This window comes from Scylla paramamosain, chromosome 9 (assembly GCF_035594125.1).
Source record: "Scylla paramamosain isolate STU-SP2022 chromosome 9, ASM3559412v1, whole genome shotgun sequence".
In the NCBI taxonomy this organism is placed as follows: Eukaryota; Metazoa; Arthropoda; class Malacostraca; order Decapoda; family Portunidae; genus Scylla; species Scylla paramamosain.
The window spans coordinates 14,507,501-14,527,500 of NC_087159.1; the positions used below are offsets into that span (position 1 = coordinate 14,507,501).

At 44.5% G+C, this 20,000-nt stretch overlaps 1 protein-coding gene across 1 annotated transcript in view; it reads left to right on the forward strand.

Moving 5' to 3' along the window:
- Positions 1-17,889, forward strand: part of LOC135103249 (muscle-specific protein 300 kDa-like) — a 33,146-nt gene extending 15,257 nt beyond the window's left edge. Inside the window, 16 exon segments of the mRNA XM_064009293.1 lie at positions 2,808-3,006; positions 5,682-5,806; positions 5,808-5,834; positions 6,345-6,519; positions 6,702-6,718; positions 6,720-7,193; positions 7,449-7,502; positions 9,150-9,230; positions 10,152-10,160; positions 10,581-10,633; positions 10,854-10,942; positions 14,281-14,585; positions 14,978-15,004; positions 15,006-15,104; positions 15,106-15,138; positions 15,995-17,889. Coding sequence (XP_063865363.1) covers positions 2,808-3,006; positions 5,682-5,806; positions 5,808-5,834; positions 6,345-6,519; positions 6,702-6,718; positions 6,720-7,193; positions 7,449-7,502; positions 9,150-9,230; positions 10,152-10,160; positions 10,581-10,633; positions 10,854-10,942; positions 14,281-14,585; positions 14,978-15,004; positions 15,006-15,104; positions 15,106-15,138; positions 15,995-16,168 — 1,941 coding nt within the window. The 3' untranslated portion in view covers positions 16,169-17,889.
- Positions 17,890-20,000: the final 2,111 nt, after the last annotated feature.

A 20,000-nucleotide genomic window follows, 5' to 3' on the forward strand; every position in this document is an offset into this window, starting at 1 on the left:
AGAGAGAGAGAGAGAGAGAGAGAGAGAGAGAGAGAGAGAGAGAGCAATATTAGTGAGGAATAATCGAATGGAAGGCATATTGTGCTTAGGAGAAAGGAAAAGAGGGGAGGGGAAGAGGCGACACAGGAGGGAGAGAGAGAGAGAGGGAGGAAAAGGAAAGAGGAGTAGGAAGGGATCTGTTTTTGCCGCATTGGTATATGTGATTGTGTATTGCTGGAATAGGATTGTGAGTGGAACGAGGTGAGTGGAGTGAAGTGGAGTGGAGTGGATGGAGAGGAGTAAGCAGGAAAGGACAGTTGAGTTAAATAATAAGTGAGAAGGAGGTATAGTCAAGTTGTGGCTTTGAAATTGGATGTAGAGGAGAAGGAAAGGAATGAGATGTGAAGTTTAAGTGATATTGTGAAATAGGGAGAGAGAGAAGAGGAGGAAGAAGAGGAGAGGAGGAGACACGGGAGAAGGGAGGGGAGGTGAACTATGATTGGACCAGTGAAGTGGAAGTGGATGGTGGTGGAGGTGGTGGTGGTTGGGGCGAAGGGAAGGACGGAGAGTGAGGGTAGGGAGGGGAGTGGTGATGGTGGTGTCGGTAGGTGGTCGTGCCTGTGTAAGGGAGGCTGGCGGAGCTCCACTACAGGCTGGCCGGGTGTTATGTGTGTATTCTGGGTGTGAGGCCGCGGCATGTCCCTCTGCCTTGCCAACCGCACACACACACACACACACACACACACACACAGATGCACACGCACACACACAGGCACACACACACACACACACACACACACACACACACACACACACACACACACACACACACACACACACACACACAGAGAGAGAGAGAGAGAGAGAGAGAGAGAGAGAGAGAGAGAGAGAGGTTCCCATCATAGCCTCTTCCAAGGTCATTTATTACGAGCAGGTGACCTCGTCGATCCTTAGAACACCTCGGCATAACGCCCATGTGTCCCCCACCTGCGAGAGAGAGAGAGAGAGAGAGAGAGAGAGAGACGCATTCATGCCCGCACACCGCACTCACAAATAATAGAAAATAAAAATCATCAGTAACGAGAGACAGGATCTCTCTCTCTCTCTCTCTCTCTCTCTCTCTCTCTCTCTCTCTCTCTCTCTCTCTCTCTCTCTCTCTCTCTCTCTCTCTCTCTCTCTCTCTCTCTCTCTCATCGTCCACCATCATCTCGACCACCTTTACTTCTCTCCCTCCTTGCCATCCTTCCCTTGCCTCCTCTCTCCTTTCCCTTCTCTCTGCCTCACCTCCCCCTCCCAGCCCTCCCTTCCTCCCCCGGACGCGACCTGAATCAAACTCTCAAAATACGAACCCAATCTGGAGAAAGACTCTGGCCGACCTATTACGGAGTGGTGCTATATCTTTCTCTATTGGCCTCATATTTCTGGCCTCCAAATTGTCCAGTAGTGAGCTAATGGCGGCAAGTTTGGCCTCGAGGCGACCTTTCTCAGCACTTTCAAGGTGGACGAGGGGAAGAAGGAGCAAGGAGGAGGAAGGAGAGGGAGGAATATTGTGGCAGTGGTTCTGGTACTTACACTTTGTTGTTGGCTGTAGTTTATTTGCTCTTGATTGTGGCTGTAAAGGTGAGTGGTTTTTTTTCTTTCTTTTTTTCTTTTTTTTTTTTACTTTTTCGGTGTAAGTGTATTGTGATGTTATGAAAATTTATACCTGGTGTTCGTGGGATATATATACGTAGCTGGTGGGAAATATTCAAGTACACTTAGTGGTTGTGGCTGTGTGATATAGTAGGGTTAAATATGCAAGTTGTGAAAGAGTAGGTGCCAGGTGACATAATATCGATCCATAGCAAAAGTATCTGCCTGAATCATGTTTTTCTTAGTGAACTTCGTGTTTGGGATAAAACTGTATGGTTTGTAGGTGCATGCAATGATTGGTAAGAGTTCAAGATTACGTGTGGACTTTTTCCCCACTCAAAACATAAGTATTAGAAATTGTATACGTTCCGAGTTCTCTTTTCAACACTACCCTGACGAATCTAATTATTTCTACAATTTCTTGCAAAAAAACATCTTCATGTGTTCATTAATCACTTTACTTTTCCTTCCTAAACTCGGTGACGTGCTCTTCCTCTCCTTGACCTTTCTGCCCTACTCCCTTATCTCCTACCTCTCCTTCCTCCCTCCCTCCCTCCCTCCATCAATTTCTTCATCTTGTCTATCACCCTCACCAATTCAATATTCCTCTCCTCCCGTTCTCTTGTAGTCACTTATCTTTATCTGAGCCTCTTAACCTTTTCCCTTCTCTTTTTTTTTATTTCCTATCGATATTTTCCTCCTGAGTACACATTCTTCCTTTAATCTGAGTAAAGTGTTAAAAAAAACGTGAAAAAAAAACATATAAAGTCCGAGCAGCTTTGTCTTTTTAACTCTCCACTCCTTGATCTCCTCCGTCCGTGCGTTCCTCTTCCCGTGCTGGCCTCTCTTCTCCCCTTCTTCCCCTTCTTTTTTTTTTTACTTGCATTTTCACGGATGGGCGTTTCCTTGATCTGGCTTTCACCTGCTCTCGTTCTGATTGACCTAGATGGTCTGCCTGGGCCGCGCTGGCTTCCTTACTGGCCACGGCGCGCTAACCAACACTAATGAGCTCTTAATGACCATTACTAACTTTGATGGCCTCCTTAATGACCACTTATACTTGTTCTGAATCTGATAGTTCCCCTTTAATGAGGCGTATGCTTATCTTGATATGAACTAGCCACACTGACCTCATTCCGTGGCTTTGGCGTGTCTGCATCACTAAATTATGATTCTCTCTTTTCTTCCCCACGCAGTCGCTGTGCCGTGATCTGGAGAAGGAGGGGACCAAGTCTTGGCTGGATATGATGCTGGACAAGCTCTCCACACACAGCAACGAAAATGAAGACAACCTGTCAGGCCGCGACAAGGCTATGAAGGCTCAGGAGAAGAAGAAACTGGAGGCCATGATAGAGCGCCACAACGGGCTCATGGGACCTACCATGGAGGCACAGAGTACGTGACTGAAAGGCAGCGTCGACCTGCTCTAGCTCCTCACCTCGTCAGGCTCCGCGATTACCAAGCTTCACGCGCCGCTCTAACTCGGTGTGGACTGTGTGTTTACCCGCTGGGCTGCGTTTCACCAACACAGTTTAGCGCGCGGAAATTCAGCAGGCTCAGCAGGCTCAAGCCGGAACGAAACACAGGAGGTGCCGAATTGTAGTTTACCTCTCGGGTGAGGTTTGTGTTAGGGCGGACCCTCGCCTCCCGGGACCACACCTGCCGCTAATCACACACAGGAAGCAGATTACCTGGTGTGAAATTTTATGTATTTCACTGTTTTTAGGATCTGATACTCATTTCGCTTTGGATGTCTGGTGTTATTATTTATGACTCCTAAAATGCTTCAGTATTCATAAATATCAGGTACGCTTGCAGGAAAGAATTCTGACGGTAAAATACGCTCTCATATTTCTCGGGTCTTTTAGAGTCTGAGGAACGAACTTCAGTGTACGCCACTGCCCTCGCTGGACCGCCATTGAAGTTGGAAATTCATGCAAGTTGTTTCATTCTTAGGAGTCGTTTCTCTCTTGTGGGTTCGTTTCCTGTGCTTGTGTGTGTGTGTGTGTGTGTGTGTGTGTGTGTGTGTGTGTGTGTGTGTGTGTGTGTGTGTGTGTGTGTATACGCGCGCGCGCGCGCTCGCGAGCGTGAACATAAACAGGCCGGCAAGCACCGTACACAGCATCCTGGCCCGCATCCACGAGGGGACGGACCCTCAAAAGGACAGTCATGAGAAGGGTGGCTGCGGTTATCTTGTAAGGGAGGAACACTGGAAACCTTTGGTTCGTACATGAGAGACGTGGACCTCCTCCGCTCTTCTCCGCACTGAGAACGTCATCTTACATCACTTGAGGCTGAATCCTTTATCAGTGCCATTCTGCTCGTTCTTCCTGCAAAACAATAAATCAAAAGATACTCGTCTGGCTGAAGACACTCAGGAGCGGCGGCACAAAAGCGTCCGCTGCCTCGGCCTTGGGATCTATTTTCTGTGTTTTGACCCGAACACACTCGGCGCGAAGACTGCGATTCACTCGGCAGCTGTGTTGGATTCCTGTCAAGGCTAACCTGTATGATGGAGCTTATTTTTACGAAATGTTGTTGAAAATTAATGAAAGCTGCTTCTAATAGGATTTTAGTGGGCCAGGGAGAAGCTTAATGTATAATTCCATGTTGAAATACCCAAACTAACAGCCCTGTCATATTGATTCTCTTTAACTACAAAAGGGTTTCCGTCACTCCGTAGAGTAACCTGCGCATTGATATTAATAACTGTGTAGTGTCTGTCACATTTGTTCTGTATAATATGTTTATTCTTCCCATCAAAGCACAACTGCCCTTCACCGCCCATTGTTTCCTCTGTGCGTGATGGTGTACCCTCTCAAAGACCTACACATTCCTAGTACTGATAGACCAGATAGACTCTCTTAGCCGTGTGTCGACGTGGCTGGCGTGGTCTGTTCGTGTGTCGGTTAGCCCACCTTCCTCTACACCTTGTGTGTTAGAAGATTGCAAAGTTAATATAGAGCATAATCCTAGAACACGAGATATCCGGTATAGCCTTATAATCCCCTCTTTATCTTGTATCGCCGCTGTCTTACGCCTGCCAGCGCTCCAGGGTGTGTCAGAAATACACGACCCTTGCTCCTCTTTAATCACCAGCCAGTAGCACACTTTCAGAACTAACAGTGATAGTGTCTGTGGCATTCACTTTTCTTGTTTTCGAGTCTGACACAAACACAAATTTCTGAAGACGAGAACGCACCACCAGAACACCACCAAGGAGGAACACGCCTTCCCCTTAGCGCCCCTGAGCCTTTTCCTCACCGTAGCTTATGAGGCGTCGAGCAGAGCCCTTGTCCGCCCTAGTGAGTCAACAGTTACCTTCTTTGTGCCTTCATTGTGGGTTCCACGATACCTGCCAGTCACTAGTATCGGGTTTCACAGCACCGGAAACTTCTGTTAGCTGTGATGTGATGTATGTGTGATACCACGCCAAGAATGTGGTTATGTCTTTGAGTCTCCCTTCTCTCCTTCCCATCTTCTATCCTTTCCTCTCCTTTTCATCTGTCGATCCTCTCCCTCTCCTTCATCGTCATTGCAGTTCTCCTTTTACAAAACACACTAAGATAACAAAGGAATTAAAGTGTTAAAAGTTTCATTCTGTAATAGCATATCATTTTTGTAGGTATTTCCTAACTTATTATCATTTCCTTCACTTTTTTCTCTGAACCTTATCTACAAATTTTACTATGATTTTTGTACTCTCTCTCTCTCTCTCTCTCTCTCTCTCTCTCTCTCTCTCTCTCTCTCTCTCTCTCTCTCTCTCTCTCTCTCTCTCTCTCTCTCTCTCTCTCTCTCTCTCTCTCTCTCTCTCTCTCTCTCTCTCTCTCTCTCTCTCTCTCTCTCTCTCTCTCTCTCTCTCTCTCTCTCTCTCTCTCTCTCTCTCTCTCTCTCTCTCTCTCTCTCTCTCTCTCTCTCTCTCTCTCTCTCTCTCTCTCTCTCTCTCTCTCTCTCTCTCTCTCTCTCTCTCTCTCTCTCTCTCTCTCTCTGTCGGGTACACACACTCACATAACACACTAATGAGGGCGGCAGGAGGAGGTCGCCAGCACCTTCACCCTTCCCTTCCTCAGGTAAAGTCGATCATTACTCGGAGTGTTACGCGTTCGGTGACGACATCCACCCTGTCATGAAGGTCCTCAACGAGCAGCGCCACCTGTCCTGCAAGGAGATCCACCCTCACAATATGGACATGGTGTGAGGAGCAGATCGAGAAGCAGGAGAAGGTGAGACTGGGAAAAGAAGCTTGAATATGATGGTGAATTTTTTTATGTGAGTAGAGAGAGAGAGAGAGAGAGAGAGAAGAGAGAGAGAGATAGAGAGAGAGAGAGAGAGGAGAGAGAGAGAGTGAGAGAGAGAGAGAGAGAGAGAGAGAGAGACTGGGTGCTTTCTGTGGTTTATATAAGATAGTAGTGCTACATGAGGTGATGAGGAAAACATCTTTATTTCAGTGAATTTATTTGCAGAAAAGAGACATAACTAGTATTTTGTAAAGCAGCAACATGGAAAATTCAGTAGTGTAGTTGGTGATTGTACTTGTATATCTTGTTTTACCTGCATTTCCTGACGTTCCGGAGGCAATCCTAGACACATCTCTTAGTTTGTTGATAACACCATCGTTCATCGTCACCTTACGCACGAGACTCTCTGCTCACTCTCATATCCCCCTGTTCATTCGCAAGTCCCTCCTGCTCACTCTGAAGCTTCTTCCCATGACTCGGTCTTCTCTCCCCCAGGTGCTGAGGACCATTGAGAACCAGGCTCCCATCTACAACGAGCTGATGCGCCGCGGCCAGAAGCTCATGTCCAACCCCAACGCGCCGTCCTTCCTGGAACGTGAGATAAAGAAGCTGGAGGAGACATGGAAGGACACCAACCAGAAGGCCCAGGAGCGTATCTCCCTACTTAACTGTGAGTAACTCTGCGTCTCCTGCCTCTTGTAAGTCCTATACCCCCATCCTTAAGTCAGCATGGTATACTTGTGTAAATGATGATGATATGTATTAGTTCAACATCATTCTTTTTCCACAGGTTCTCTATTTCCCTACTCCGTGATTGCTTTAACATGTGTGCTTTGTTTTCTACCCACCCAGTCACCTTCAAGGACTGGGGAGACCTACGAGCAGCAGCGTCAGGCCATCTACACCCCTATCGAGGCCCTGGAGGAGCAGTTCAAGACCTACAAGAGAATCTACGATCCTAAGAAAGGCACAGACTGGCTGGAGAGGAAGAAGAAAAAGGCCGCCGAGTTCAAGAAGTCCGGACTGGAAATTTATGACATCATCACCAAAAGTTTCAAGACCATTTTGAGCTTGGCGGGCGAGGACAAGCGCGAGTTCATGGAGAAGGAAATTCTTGAAATCGACGAGAGGAAGACCATCATTGAGAAGGTGGACAAGACCCTCGCTGAGCTCACGGAGTTCAACAAGACGCTACACAAGTTCGTGGACACTTTGGCTGAACTGCGCGCCTGGATGATGCCTGCGTGTGAGAAGCTCAACTTCATCACAACATCCACCGACCTGTCCCCGGAAGACCGTGTGAAGGAGATCTTTGACCTCCAGGGACAGGTGAGACTTGCAGCTTAATTGATCACAACTTTTCGTTTAGTTATGTTGTGCAGTTAGTCCTCTTTGAAGCATTGGAAATAGTGCTACCTTTGAGCGATAAGCTTTGTTCATATGGAGTTAGCACTTGTTTTCTCATAAATAGTAACGTTCATTCAGATCAAAATTCTGTACATACAAGGTACAACACACATAAATGAAATTATTTTCTATTTACTTGTTATTTCTACGTAGTCACTCCACACTCCTCCCTAACGGTCGCTTTTTCTGCAGGTCAAACGAGAGACTGCCATTGATGGAGCCACTAGAGGCCGAGTGCCACCTCCTGTTTGACGGTGAGTGAGCAAGGCACCAGGGGGAAGCCAGCTACGTGCCGCCCGCCCTGAGAGGCTGAGCGGGGAGGGAGAATACAACTCAAGGCTACATACAACGAGGCTTAAGCATTTGCCATAACTTGAGCCAAAATTATGTTTCAGGTCATCTGTGTTAAAAATACAGGAAATTCTCCATGATCATTCATAACTTAATACATCCATCTAAAAGGACAGAATGACTTGCAAAATGTGAAGACTTATTTTATTTCATTCACTATATTGCTTTGAAACTAAATACGAGAATCCATGTGTAATTGATCAAAGGCTTTATTCATGTTTATATCTTTCTGGATCTCTGTGTATTAACAATTCCTTTCCCTTCCTCTTCCTCCCTCTGCCTGCTGCGTGCCGCCTCCCCGCCGCCACACAAACACCCTACCCACAGTTCCGGGTAAGTCGCGGCAGGTTAGGCGTTCATATTACCCTCCCAGGGTTCGCGCCACTAATGTATGCCCGATGGTGGGTCTTGTGGGAGTCGAGGCATCCTATACTGGAGACGCCTTCGCTGCCCCGCATGTCACCATCCACGCCTGCCGCTGTGCATCAATAGTGGTAGTGGCGCGCCTGTGACACGCGGCGAGAGACCCGCGAAGGATACTTTTGGGGCTAAAGTCGCCTAACGCATGTACTGTGTGTATGTGTGTGTGTGTGTGTGTGTGTGTGTGTGTGTGTGTGTGTCTGTGTGTGTGCGTGTGCGTGTGCCTGCATCCCCTGTCCTATCTGTTTGTTGTTGTCTCTGTGTGCACATACTAGTAGCCTTAAAAATTAGATCATTGTGCCTGAATAGTGAAGGAGTATTACGGATACACACCTCGACACACAGGAGGTAAAGAGTAAAGAGGAACCCGAAATCACCCATTATATCGGTTATAGTGTTCCCATCCACTACCACCCGCCACCACAGCCGCCGTTGCCGCCCACCCCTGGTCTTCCCCCTGGCCTTCCTACCTGCAGTGGCGGCGGAGGTTCCTGGCGTCCTCCTCAGTCCATTTTGCAGCAAACACCTCCACACTGCTGCAATGCACTGTGATGACGTTGTATTTTAATTCTGTGGAGATAATATCGGAAAACACAGCGTGAGAGTATTAGTGTCTATATTTTTTGGTAGTTTATATTCAGGGTTACATTCATGTCGCTGTCAATAAAAATTAATAATTATTATAAATGTCAAATTATAAATAATTGGATGTTTTATTTGAAAAGTTTGACGTGTTACGTGCAGAATTTTTTCACAACAATAAAGTGCGTGTGTGTGTGTGTGTGTGTGTGTGTGTGTGTGTGTGTGTGTGTGTGTGTGTGTGTGTGTGTGTGTGTTTAGAATACACGCGCGTGCACACACACACACACACACACACACACACACACACACACACGCGCGCACAGACGGCTGAGGAGGATGCCCAGGACTGAATGTAATACGACTAAAATATTAATCAGTGGGCGGTGCGCCACCCGCACGCCAGCCGGAACAGACACGGACGCCCAAACCTTTTTGCATTTCCTCATTGACTTAGTAGGTAGACTTCAGATGGACTGGTAAACTTCAACAGTATGGGTTTCTTTTTATAACAATTCTAATTTCACTATTGATACCTGTCAGGCTGATACACCTGAAGGTAGTATGACATTGTGTGTTTCCCCACCTGTTCTTACCCGACACCCAGAGTGCGGGGGTGGGCAGGTGTGATGACCCTCTCACCTGCTGTTCTGATGACTTCCTCCCTGTGTGAAATAGCGAGAGTAGTGACGTGTGGTGGTGTCGCGCGGCCCACCGTGTTGGTTCCTGCCTCTGTATCTTGGTGAGGTCGCCAAGATCATCTTCGGGTAACCCACAACGACATTATCTCCTCTCTCTTACTCTTCAAAAATCACAAATTCATTTATTTTTTTGCTAGATATATATATATATATATATATATATATATATATATATATATATATATATATATATATATATATATATATATATATATATATATATATATATGATATACTAATACTAATGCTAAAGGACTTGCTGTACTAAGTCACGCTTGGCTTGTTTGAATGTTCACTTTCGCATTCCATCATAAACATTTTCAACATTTTTATTTGAATTTTTTTTTCTATAGTAATGCCATTTTCTTTAAGTGTGTCATGTCTGGTAGTAGACATTGATGCCATAAATGCTTCATTTACCATTAATGCTTTTCAGTATTTAGTGCATTTGTCTCGCCGCTTACTGGATCCTGTAGATTTTTTGTAGTAGCAATAAATTCTGAAATGTATGCAATTCGGAATTCGTTGGAGAGAGCAATCATTGGCTGCACGCGGAGGTCTTCCCGCGATAATAGCGGCAAGGCAACCCTGTCACCCGAATCCACACTGACGGCTCACAGCCTGGGGAGGAGGGGCCGGCGCGCCACATAGAATACATTTTTTTTTAATCTCACTCCAATGAATTTCGAATTGATATGGGAAAGTATAGGACGGACGGGATTTTTTATGATTTACTTCATTTTTTTCTCTCTTTCTCTTTTTTTCCTTTGGATTCACTGCTGCCCGCCACCACCAACCATCCTCTCACCACATTGACTGATGCTCATGCCTCATCCACACACAGCTGTCGACGGTAAGTAAAGAGAGAGGAGAGCCTCATTTACCTCGATTTACATTTTTCTATACATTGGCAAAAAAAAGAAAAAATAATAATGTGAGGCAGGATTTCTATATATTTTCAGAAAGAGGAATTGACCTTGTCCTTATATTTCTATCTTGATTGTTTCACTTTTTGTCATGTCACCTTCCTGTTGCTGGCAGGATTAGCAGACTACTCTGCACCAAAGTCACAAGCTGCATACGTAAAATGTCACACTGGGATTAATCTATTACCGGTCTTGTATTTTTGATGCAGCATGTAAATTGAGACACAAATATTTTAAAAGCACCTGCCATTCCCGAATCAATTTTGGGAATGCAAGACTCACAGCGCCAGACAACACTCTTGCTGAAATACTTACACATTCGTCCTTGGAGAATGTTGACCCGCTAGGCTGCTCACGGTGAAGGCAACAAGTGTCAGGCGGAGTGTGGTGGCTCCTCTCTGTGAGTGGCGGGTGTTGTGTCTTATTTTCACATCGATTATAAGCACTTGAACTCTCAGACATTTTGTATACCGTTTGTGTCTTAAGTGTTTTGTTTGTGAAATATATATTCTCCACTTAATCTTGGAAATGTTGTTGAGTGCATCGTCTGTTCGTTTTCTCGGTGTTTCCTATGACGAGTTTTTTGACATACTTTGCTATAGATCTGTATCCTTCCACAGTGCTCGCTCCGTCACCCTTTATAACGCCTCCATCCCTCACACCCGCGGCCCTGATGGTGTCTTGCCCTTTGATCTTCAGGTGCTTCGCCGTCTGTCCCCAATTGATCTTTTCAGCCCCCGACTCGCAACATGACACCTATTCGCCTTTCCCCCGTCACCCTGTAGCAGTTACGTTAATATTCCCCCTCCCCCCACTGTGCACTTTCCTTCTAATCCTCCCCTCCTCCACACCATGCACTTCCTTTAACCCTTCCCTGTGCACCCCTTCGCTCCGCCAGCGCTAGTCAACTCCCCGGTATTTATATAAAAGTCGACCATGTCCTTTCTTTCGAGCAGAATGTTCCCGTCTCTCATTCCTCTCCCCTTTCACTACCTTTGCCAACCTTCAGTGACCGCAAGGATCCGTCCTCGCCTCCCTAGAATAAACAGACCATAACTGAACCCCAACATAAACCTTAGACGCCACTTTTCGACACACCTTAAAATCAACAGCTTCACAAACACAAGAAGGCAACAATAGTTGATAGTCTTCCTTTCTGTTTACTTTCCATCTCTCCTTACCAACTTCCTCGCCTCTCTCTTACCCTTTCTTGTGTATCTCCCTCGTTTTTCTTCTCTGCCTCTGCTCCTCGTTTCACACTTTCCTGTGCAAACCAAACCGAGCACGAGAGAAGTGCAGCGCCTAGAATATGGAGAAACGGTTGTCTTTCTCCCGTTGTTATTTACCTTTTTTTCCTTTCCTTGAAAAATTGTGGAACTGTCGGTGGTGGATATACTGTCCTCGTTTGACCCTTTACACACTCTCTCTCTCTCACTCTCTCTCTCTCTCTCTCTCTCTTTCTCTCTCTCTCTCTCTCTCTTCTCTCTCTCTCTCTCTCTCTCTCTCTCTCTCTCTCTCTCTCTCTCTCCTCTCTCTCCTCTCTCTCTCTCTCTCTTTTTCAACCCTCCGTACTCGAATCAATTTCTTTGTGCAATGTAATTTCCAGCGTAAAAATCCGTGCTGGGATTCTGTGTTATCGGTTATGCTGGCGAGTATTTTAAGTGATGTGTTCTTTCTGCATCTGCACAACTAGGATTTATAATGAGGCTAACTTTGCATCAGCTTGCGAGTTGGTGTCTCTTTGTGGTCCTTGTCACACACACACACACAAAAAGAGAGAGTGTGTGTGTATTGATTTTGATTACTTTCATGAATTCTGTCGCTTTCTTCTTTTTTTTTTTCTATTCACATCTTCCTATAATAACGTGTCCTTAGATTAATGTTACCTGAAGTGTCTTTCTGCTGTTTTAACTCACATCTTTACCGTATTCCTTCCCCCCATGCCACGACTCGCCTCGCCCTGACGCGCCACCACCACCACCACTACCACAGGCGAAGGTAAGCCATTCACACCTGCTCCCTTTTACCTCACGCCTCGCAAGCACCACACCCGTCGGCTCCTCCTCTCGTGGTTCTGGCAACGCTGACTTTGGCGCGGCAGGAATGGTAGCGCTGCAGGAAGGATAGCTCCCGGAAAACACAGAGCAGCAAATTAAGGTTTTTAGCTCTGCGTTGCGGAGTATTGGTGCTGGCATCTTGACGGTGTATCTTTTGAGGGTGTTAATGGTGGTTGCTTCGTCAAGGAGGAAGAAAATTGTACCCTGGTCACTTTTTTTTTTACGCTGTTTGTGTGTGTGTGTGTGTGTGTGTGTGTGTGTGTGTGTGTGTGTGTGTGTGTGTGTGTGTGTGTGTGTGTGTTAAAAGAGAGAGAGAGAGAGAGAGAGAGAGGGAGAGAGAGAGAGAGAGAGAGAGTGTGTTTTTTTGCGATGGAGTTTCACGGTTGAGATGTGGGAAGGAGCCCTTCTTCAGCAGAGATGCGGCTGAGCAGACGAATCAAGCAGGTGTGTGTTTGTCTATTGCAGCACCGAGCGCAGGCCGCCTCTCCTTCCCCCGGCAGTCCTCGAGAGAGAGAGAGAGAAAAGGAGAAATGAAAAGTGTAGAGAATATCAAACGGTAAAATGATGGAATGATTTCTTCTCGTTCACTCCCTAAGAGAGCCTTTGTTTTGCTGTTCTGTTTTTACGTCTTGCTGCCTGCGTAACCACTATTTTTTATTTGCCACTACCGCTCGCTCCTTTACTTATTCCTTTATGTTTTAAGTCAAAGCTTTTATTTCGGTGTGCTTTCTTTTATTATTTCGATCTTTAACGCGACCTGGCATCAAGAGTTTTCAAGATTACCTAACACTGGAAATGCATTTTTTTCCGTTTCCGTTTAGTTTTTGAGTTGATTAATTTTATTTACTCTTTTGGTTTCTCCACTGATTTAACAGGAGGCTAAACCAATAATGGATACTGACGCTAACAGTGAAGGGAATATATACAACAATATATTTTCACTCGCTCACATTCAAATTGATTTCACTAATAGACAAAACACAGTGCTTTCGTTGGGGTTCGTTAATTATTGTTGTCAAAAAATATATCTATAAAGGGACGGCCACATTCATTGGGTAACATGGAACACGTGACAACACAGAAAAACGGAACACACACCAATATAAAAAAAGAAAAAATTACCAGTTTTGGACATTATAGCGAAGCTTGACACGCTGAAAATTACACAGGACGAAGTCTCAAAATTAACAACTCTACATGACACAAGCACTGTAGTGTTTGTTGTACACTGTATCAAAACATGAATATTTAAAGACACAGTGAGAAAATTTGACATTTCTTTTAATATACCATTACATGAAAGGCAGGGCAGCACACAGTAATGCTCCTCAGTGCAACAGTTGACAGCTCACAGCGAACCACCTGAATACATTTTACAATGGATTCGATTCCTTTATTATTTTCCCGCCTTTGGAAATTTTTTTTTTCTTTTGGCTGATTGTATATATATATATATATATATATATATATATATATATATATATATATATATATATATATATATATATATATATATATATATATATATATATATATATATATATATATATATATATATTTTTTTTTTTTTTTTTTTTTTTTTTTTTTTTTTTTTTTTTACTAATAAGTCTTCATCAATACTTCATCGTGGAAGCTACTATTACTTTTAACTTTAACAGATTTAATAAAATGATCACGTTGTTACTAAAAAAAATGTAATATTCCCTCCACCATTGTGACCCTTGATTCATGAGTCCATTATTTCTATTCGCCTCGTTATGAGAAATATTGCCCAGAAAAAATATTGTTTTCACTTTGCCAAATTGTGTTGTTTTTCAGCTGTTCATTTTCAGTGTTAATTTCCAACGAATCTAATTTTTCTTTGCACCTCAGCTTTCCTCATCAGTATTTACATCACTGTCCCGCTATGGGTGCAGATTACAGCAACGGCGAATAGTAAATCCTGTATTGCATAGTGACCCCTTGACCGGAAACCCTCCCTGACACTGAGACCTTGCACAAGCTGACCTTCACTTCCACCCCCCACTACCAGAGTCCGAGGAAGGCCAGACCAATGAGACAGCACTCAACCACATGAAGGAGTTCTTCACCATCAAGGAGACCATCACTGACTTGCATGAGAAGGTGGAGATGGAGGCGGGATCCATCACGCAGGACCAGAAGTACTTCGCCGACTACCTGCACGGCGTCAAGAACTTCAAGCCCTGGATGGACAACGCCGAGACCGTGGCCAAGACTGCCCTGGTCAAGCCCGCCAAGATCGAGGACTCCTTCGCTCTCCTGGAGACAGTCAAGGTGAGCCCGCCCAGTCACATCTTGCCTTGTGAGAGACACATTTGGACGAGAAGTATTCATTAGTCACAATTACTGTAGCATTCTGGAGTTGGGGAATTTCATAAAAATATATAAGTGCATTTTATTGTGCTGAGACAACTCAAAATGAGAAAGAAAACGAAGGAAGAATTAAAATTTATTACATAAATGGAATACACAGTACACCTTAAATATTTAAAGAATATCATGGAAATGCAACGCTCATTGATTGGTGCGGGCCATATCACCAAAAAAACGTATAAAAATAACAAATAAAAGACATTAAAAAATCACAAAAAATTCCAGACAAAAAAAATCTTATAACAGCAAAACACCTACTCAGACTCAACCAACCCATCTTCGTGTCATTCCAGAAATTCCAGGAAGCGTGCTCAGAAAACACAAGGCAAGCTGGACGCTGCGGCGGATTCCAGGTCACACATGGAGAAACAGACCAAGGCTGACAACGAGGTGGAGACGCTCACCTCCCGCTGGGACAACCGTCAAGAAGGTGGCCGATGAACGCGTGACCAAGGTGAGGGGCGGGGAAGGTGACGGAGACGGGACTGGGCTGGATAGGGAGAGAAGAGGCAGGGCGGAAGGTGGGGCAGGGGAAGCCAGACCGGGGCGAAACAGGTTAGAGTGATCGTACGTACAAGGATAAAAGGTCTAACTTGGTCTTTTTGTTAATTGCTTTGTGGGCGAAGGATTGAAAAGACTCAAGTGAATCTTTTATATCTTCATGTTCCATCAACTGATATGCTCCATAAGTGGTTTCTCTCTCTCTCTCTCCTCTCTCTCTCTCTCTCTCTCTCTCCTCTCTCTCCTCTCTCTCTCTCTCTCTCCTCTCTCTCTCTCTCTCTCTCTCTCTCTCTCTCTCTCTCTCTCTCTCTCTCTGTTAATAGCTAAAGAAAGGTCACTTACTCCACCTCACAAAAAAAGAGAGCCTCATGTGGAAAGCCAAAATAATTCAGTCCAGACTAAGGACAGCGTACGTTGGCCACAAATTGACCACACACCATTCGGCCTCCCAGACCTCACATTCGTAGTGACACGTCCTTACTTCACTCAGCCGAACCAGGCATTATTCATAAGTTCACTAAAATACCTTTGAGACTTTTTTTTATGAGTAACTTACATCATCAGCTATCTTTTGTCGTTCTGTCTTCTACTAGTATTTGATGCAGAATACTGTAATCTACTAGAGGTTTGTGCAGAGCTTAGGAAGGATACAGAGATTTCGGTGTTTGCTATCCTTTGTAATGCTTCTTTTCGTAAATGATGAGAATTTTTACAAGGAAGGACGTAGAGGCTGTGAACTACGTATATAGTTACAATCTCTATCCATCACATTCTTCCTGCAATACTGACGCGTTTGTCTTCCATCCCAGATCCAGGAGCTGTGCGACACATGGTCTGAGCTGAAGAAGATCACCGACAACCTGACGGAGACCATCGCCAATGTGCCCGGAATTGACACCCCCGACGTGGCCTCCCTGGAAGGTATTTTCAAGACGTTCAAGGAAATCAACGAGAAGAAGGTGAAGTTGCTCCAGGCTGTCTAAATCCCGCCGGCCATCTGGGAGGAGGAGGAGAAGAAAAAGAAGAAAGGAGAGGAAAATGAGGAAGAGGTACGATGCGCAGGCGTGAAGGGAGGAACGAGGCGTGTGTCCTTCCATTCCTTGCTTGATTGGGGACATATTTTCCTATCCCCGAGGTGTGTGTGGTTTGTGGTGTGGGAGAGAGTGTGGTGAGTGCGAGAATGGACGACAAAGAGCGTGGTGTACAGCATGTGGGTAGGGAAGGACCGTCTTGTTTCTCCCTATAAATTCCATATAAAAAAAATTCTGACGTCAAGGAATGGACGGGATATTATCAGTGTGTGGTGCATAATGAACGAGCGGGGGCGTGGAGCCTCCCCCGCTAGGGTGCACGCGTCCAGCGATCCCCCCTGGGACACCTGAATGTGTGTGTGTGTGTGAGAGAGAGAGAGAGAGAGAGAGAGAGAGAGAGAGAGAGAGAGAGAGAGAGAGAGAGAGAGAGAGAGAGAGAGAGAGAGAGAGAGAGAGAGAGAGATGAAAAGAGAAACAAAAGGACCTTTCACAATATCTTGAGACTCACTTTCACCGGACAAAGAAGGCATGGAGAGCAGACCAGTTTTTGAGGACTCACCCAAACACTGCCATCTCGCGGTGGTCACGTGCTATCATTGCTCCGCCGCATGCCTTCTGGTGACCTTTTGAATGTGACTGCACCGAGGCATCACTAAACACACACACACACACACACACACACACACACACACACACACACACACACACACACACACACACCTCTCTCTCTACTCTCAGTCCTCTCCCAGCTGACAGTGAGGGCGGGGCTCGGCTCGGCGGGGCGAGGCAGGCAGTAAGGAATATTCATAAATGAGGGAGGGAGGGAGATGTGATGAATGTTCCTCCCGCCCTGGAGGAAAGAGTAATGACCTCTGATAGTCTCCTCAGCCCCGCCATAAATTTTCCTCCAGTTCAACTAAGAGCCTCAAGAAAGGAGGAATCACGATCCATACAACAACCTTTTTATTCCTTCATAATTTTTTTCCCTTATTATTTTATTTTGCTCTCTTTTCCTGTTTTATGTTTTCACGTCATTCGGCCAACCATTGGCACGTTATGTTTTTTTGTTCTCTTTAGTTTTCTTCTGGATTATCCCAGATTTTACGCCAAAATGAAAGGAAATTCTCTGTAATACTTTCTCTTCTTTTATTTTTTTGAGTTCCCCATAAAATGAAAACAGTAAAATAATCTTATGAAAGTGAATATATCAAGAGGAATTTAGCACCTTTCCGACACATGCTTACTAGTGTAGTCATTATGTAATGTATTAAGTTTACAAAGGCATATATTAAGTTTACAAAGATATATACATATATATACTCGTATCAGACTGACATCATGAATAAAGATATCAAGAAGGGGTCCCAGTGCCCTTGTTCCATCCATTCAAGTCTCCTCTTACGACACGCAGTGGTGGCAGCACTTCCACCTCCACCGAGAAGTGTGAAGCCAAGCCATGTCCTCCCAAGCACAGGAGGAAAGGTCACAAGGTTATAGAGGTACACATGTTTTCGTTAGTTACCTAATTAACCAGTACGAGCACTGTTATTAGACGCCACATGTCCCCACCAGGTGTAGACAGTCAGCCGTCACCCTAAGCTCTAAGTAGACCTACTCATAGCGCCACCTTTGTGTTTGATCTGGAACCTCGAGCAAATATTTCACTTTCTACCTGCAAGGTTTTCATTATCCTTTGCTACACGTTTGTCTGTGTCGTAATTGTTTGTGTTCTCGTCCATTTATCTTAAGGTGACGCAAAGAAGAGTTCACTTGATGTTGCTGTGAATTCTGGCACGGAAAGAAATATTATGTAAGTCGAGTATGTTAAGTTACGGTTAGTCGGATATGTATGTACGTATAAAAGTTATGAAGCCTTTGTACGTTAGGGACCAACACTGTTCTTACGCAATGCCGGGGAGACGATGAGCTTAGCGTGGACGTAATGGTAAGCTTGTCTTGTTATCATAGCTGGTTGTGGTATGTTTGTAAGTTGGCACACACTTAATTGCCATCAACAAGAAGCTGACTGCACCACCATTCTTGTCCTTACCAGGACAAACATTCCTTCGTCTCAGGGGTGAAAGATGCTGAGACAATCTTACTAGGACGACACAAGCGATTAGCTTAGTACATTCTTTCATGAAGGTGCATGGTGCATTATGAAGTTGTGAGCGTGAAGTATGCACAATGCACACATGCATGCATATACACATATATGAAGATGAAATAGAATAGGAGGCAAACGGCATGTTTAAGCGAAGCGTTTCTTCCTTCATTCCCACCACCACCACCACGCCCTCGGGACAACACCTGTCAGCGGCCTTAAGCGTGAAATTACTGCATTTTCGCACCTGTCGCCCCTAATTTTGCGTTTAAGTCACATGGCGAAAAGGAATGTTGCTTTTGTCCATCTACTTTGCAACACTGTCACTGCAAGTGTGTGTGTGTGTGTGTGTGTGTGTGTATATATATATATATATATATATATATATATATATATATATATATATATATATATATATATATATATATATATATATATATATATATATATATATATATATATATATATATATATATATATATATAATCATATTAAAATCCTAACTCAAAGGTTCCCAGATCCCTTGCCAGGAGGAAATTCTCTAAACCTAGAGGTAAACCCCTCTAACTGTCGCCCAGCGGCGCTGAGACAGCTCACCTCAACTCTTCCTTGTTCCTCTTCACTCGCTTTGCAAAAATAAATACATAAACAATAAATGAATAGAATGAAATTATATATATATATATATATATATATATATATATATATATATATATATATATATATATATATATATATATATATATATATATATATTATATATATATATATATATATATATATATATATATATATATATAAAGAATTCAAATTAAAAAGCGCATAAAGGACCTCACCAGCACAGGCTGGGGTGTGGCTAGCACGCGGCAGTAGGTGAGGCGCCAGTAATATGTTATAGGTTAGCGAGGCACGAAGGGATGGTACGTTTGATTTGATTAAAATGTTTAAAAAGAAATCAGCATTTACTACACGCACGCCTCCCTGAACAGATGCAAATTTTTAGATTTATGTGCAAACTGGGAGTGTTTTTCCCAGCAACTTTCACAATAAGTTAAACACACACGGGTATAAAAGCGATAATGCTTGTACACTTGAATAGATGAACGCGCGCACCCACACACTTGAACAACATAATGAGATTATAACCTGAAGCACCAGTTCCACACACACACACACACACACACACCATTTTACCTTCAGCCCGTCGCCTGCAAGAAGAGAAGGAAGCAGCGCAGTCACTCCACCTCGCGTGTGGGTGAATGCAATCTCGGGGCAGTGAAAGAATGCGTAATGTAATCCAGGGCGGGGTTGATTCAGCCTCATGTGACTCCCTCAGATCTCGTCAGGCGTGAATTCTCCTGATAATAGAAGATCTTTTGATTTCTTTCCGACTGGCTCCTTCCGCGGATATTCAGGACATAAAGCCACATTACACTTCGTTACTGGACTTGGAAGATTCAATGTAAGTGGACGATAAGACCGCTTTAGAATTCCAACTTTATTCCAAACTTATTCCAAACCAAGTCGGGGAAATCTTCTAACAGGGAGAGATTTCCTTCACGCTTGATAATCCACGAGGATGAGTCTCACACGGCCTCGCACCGACCGCCGCCTGGGGACTAACTCGGGGTAGAGGGACACTCCTGGTCACACCAAATGAAGGTAGCTTGAAATCACCCC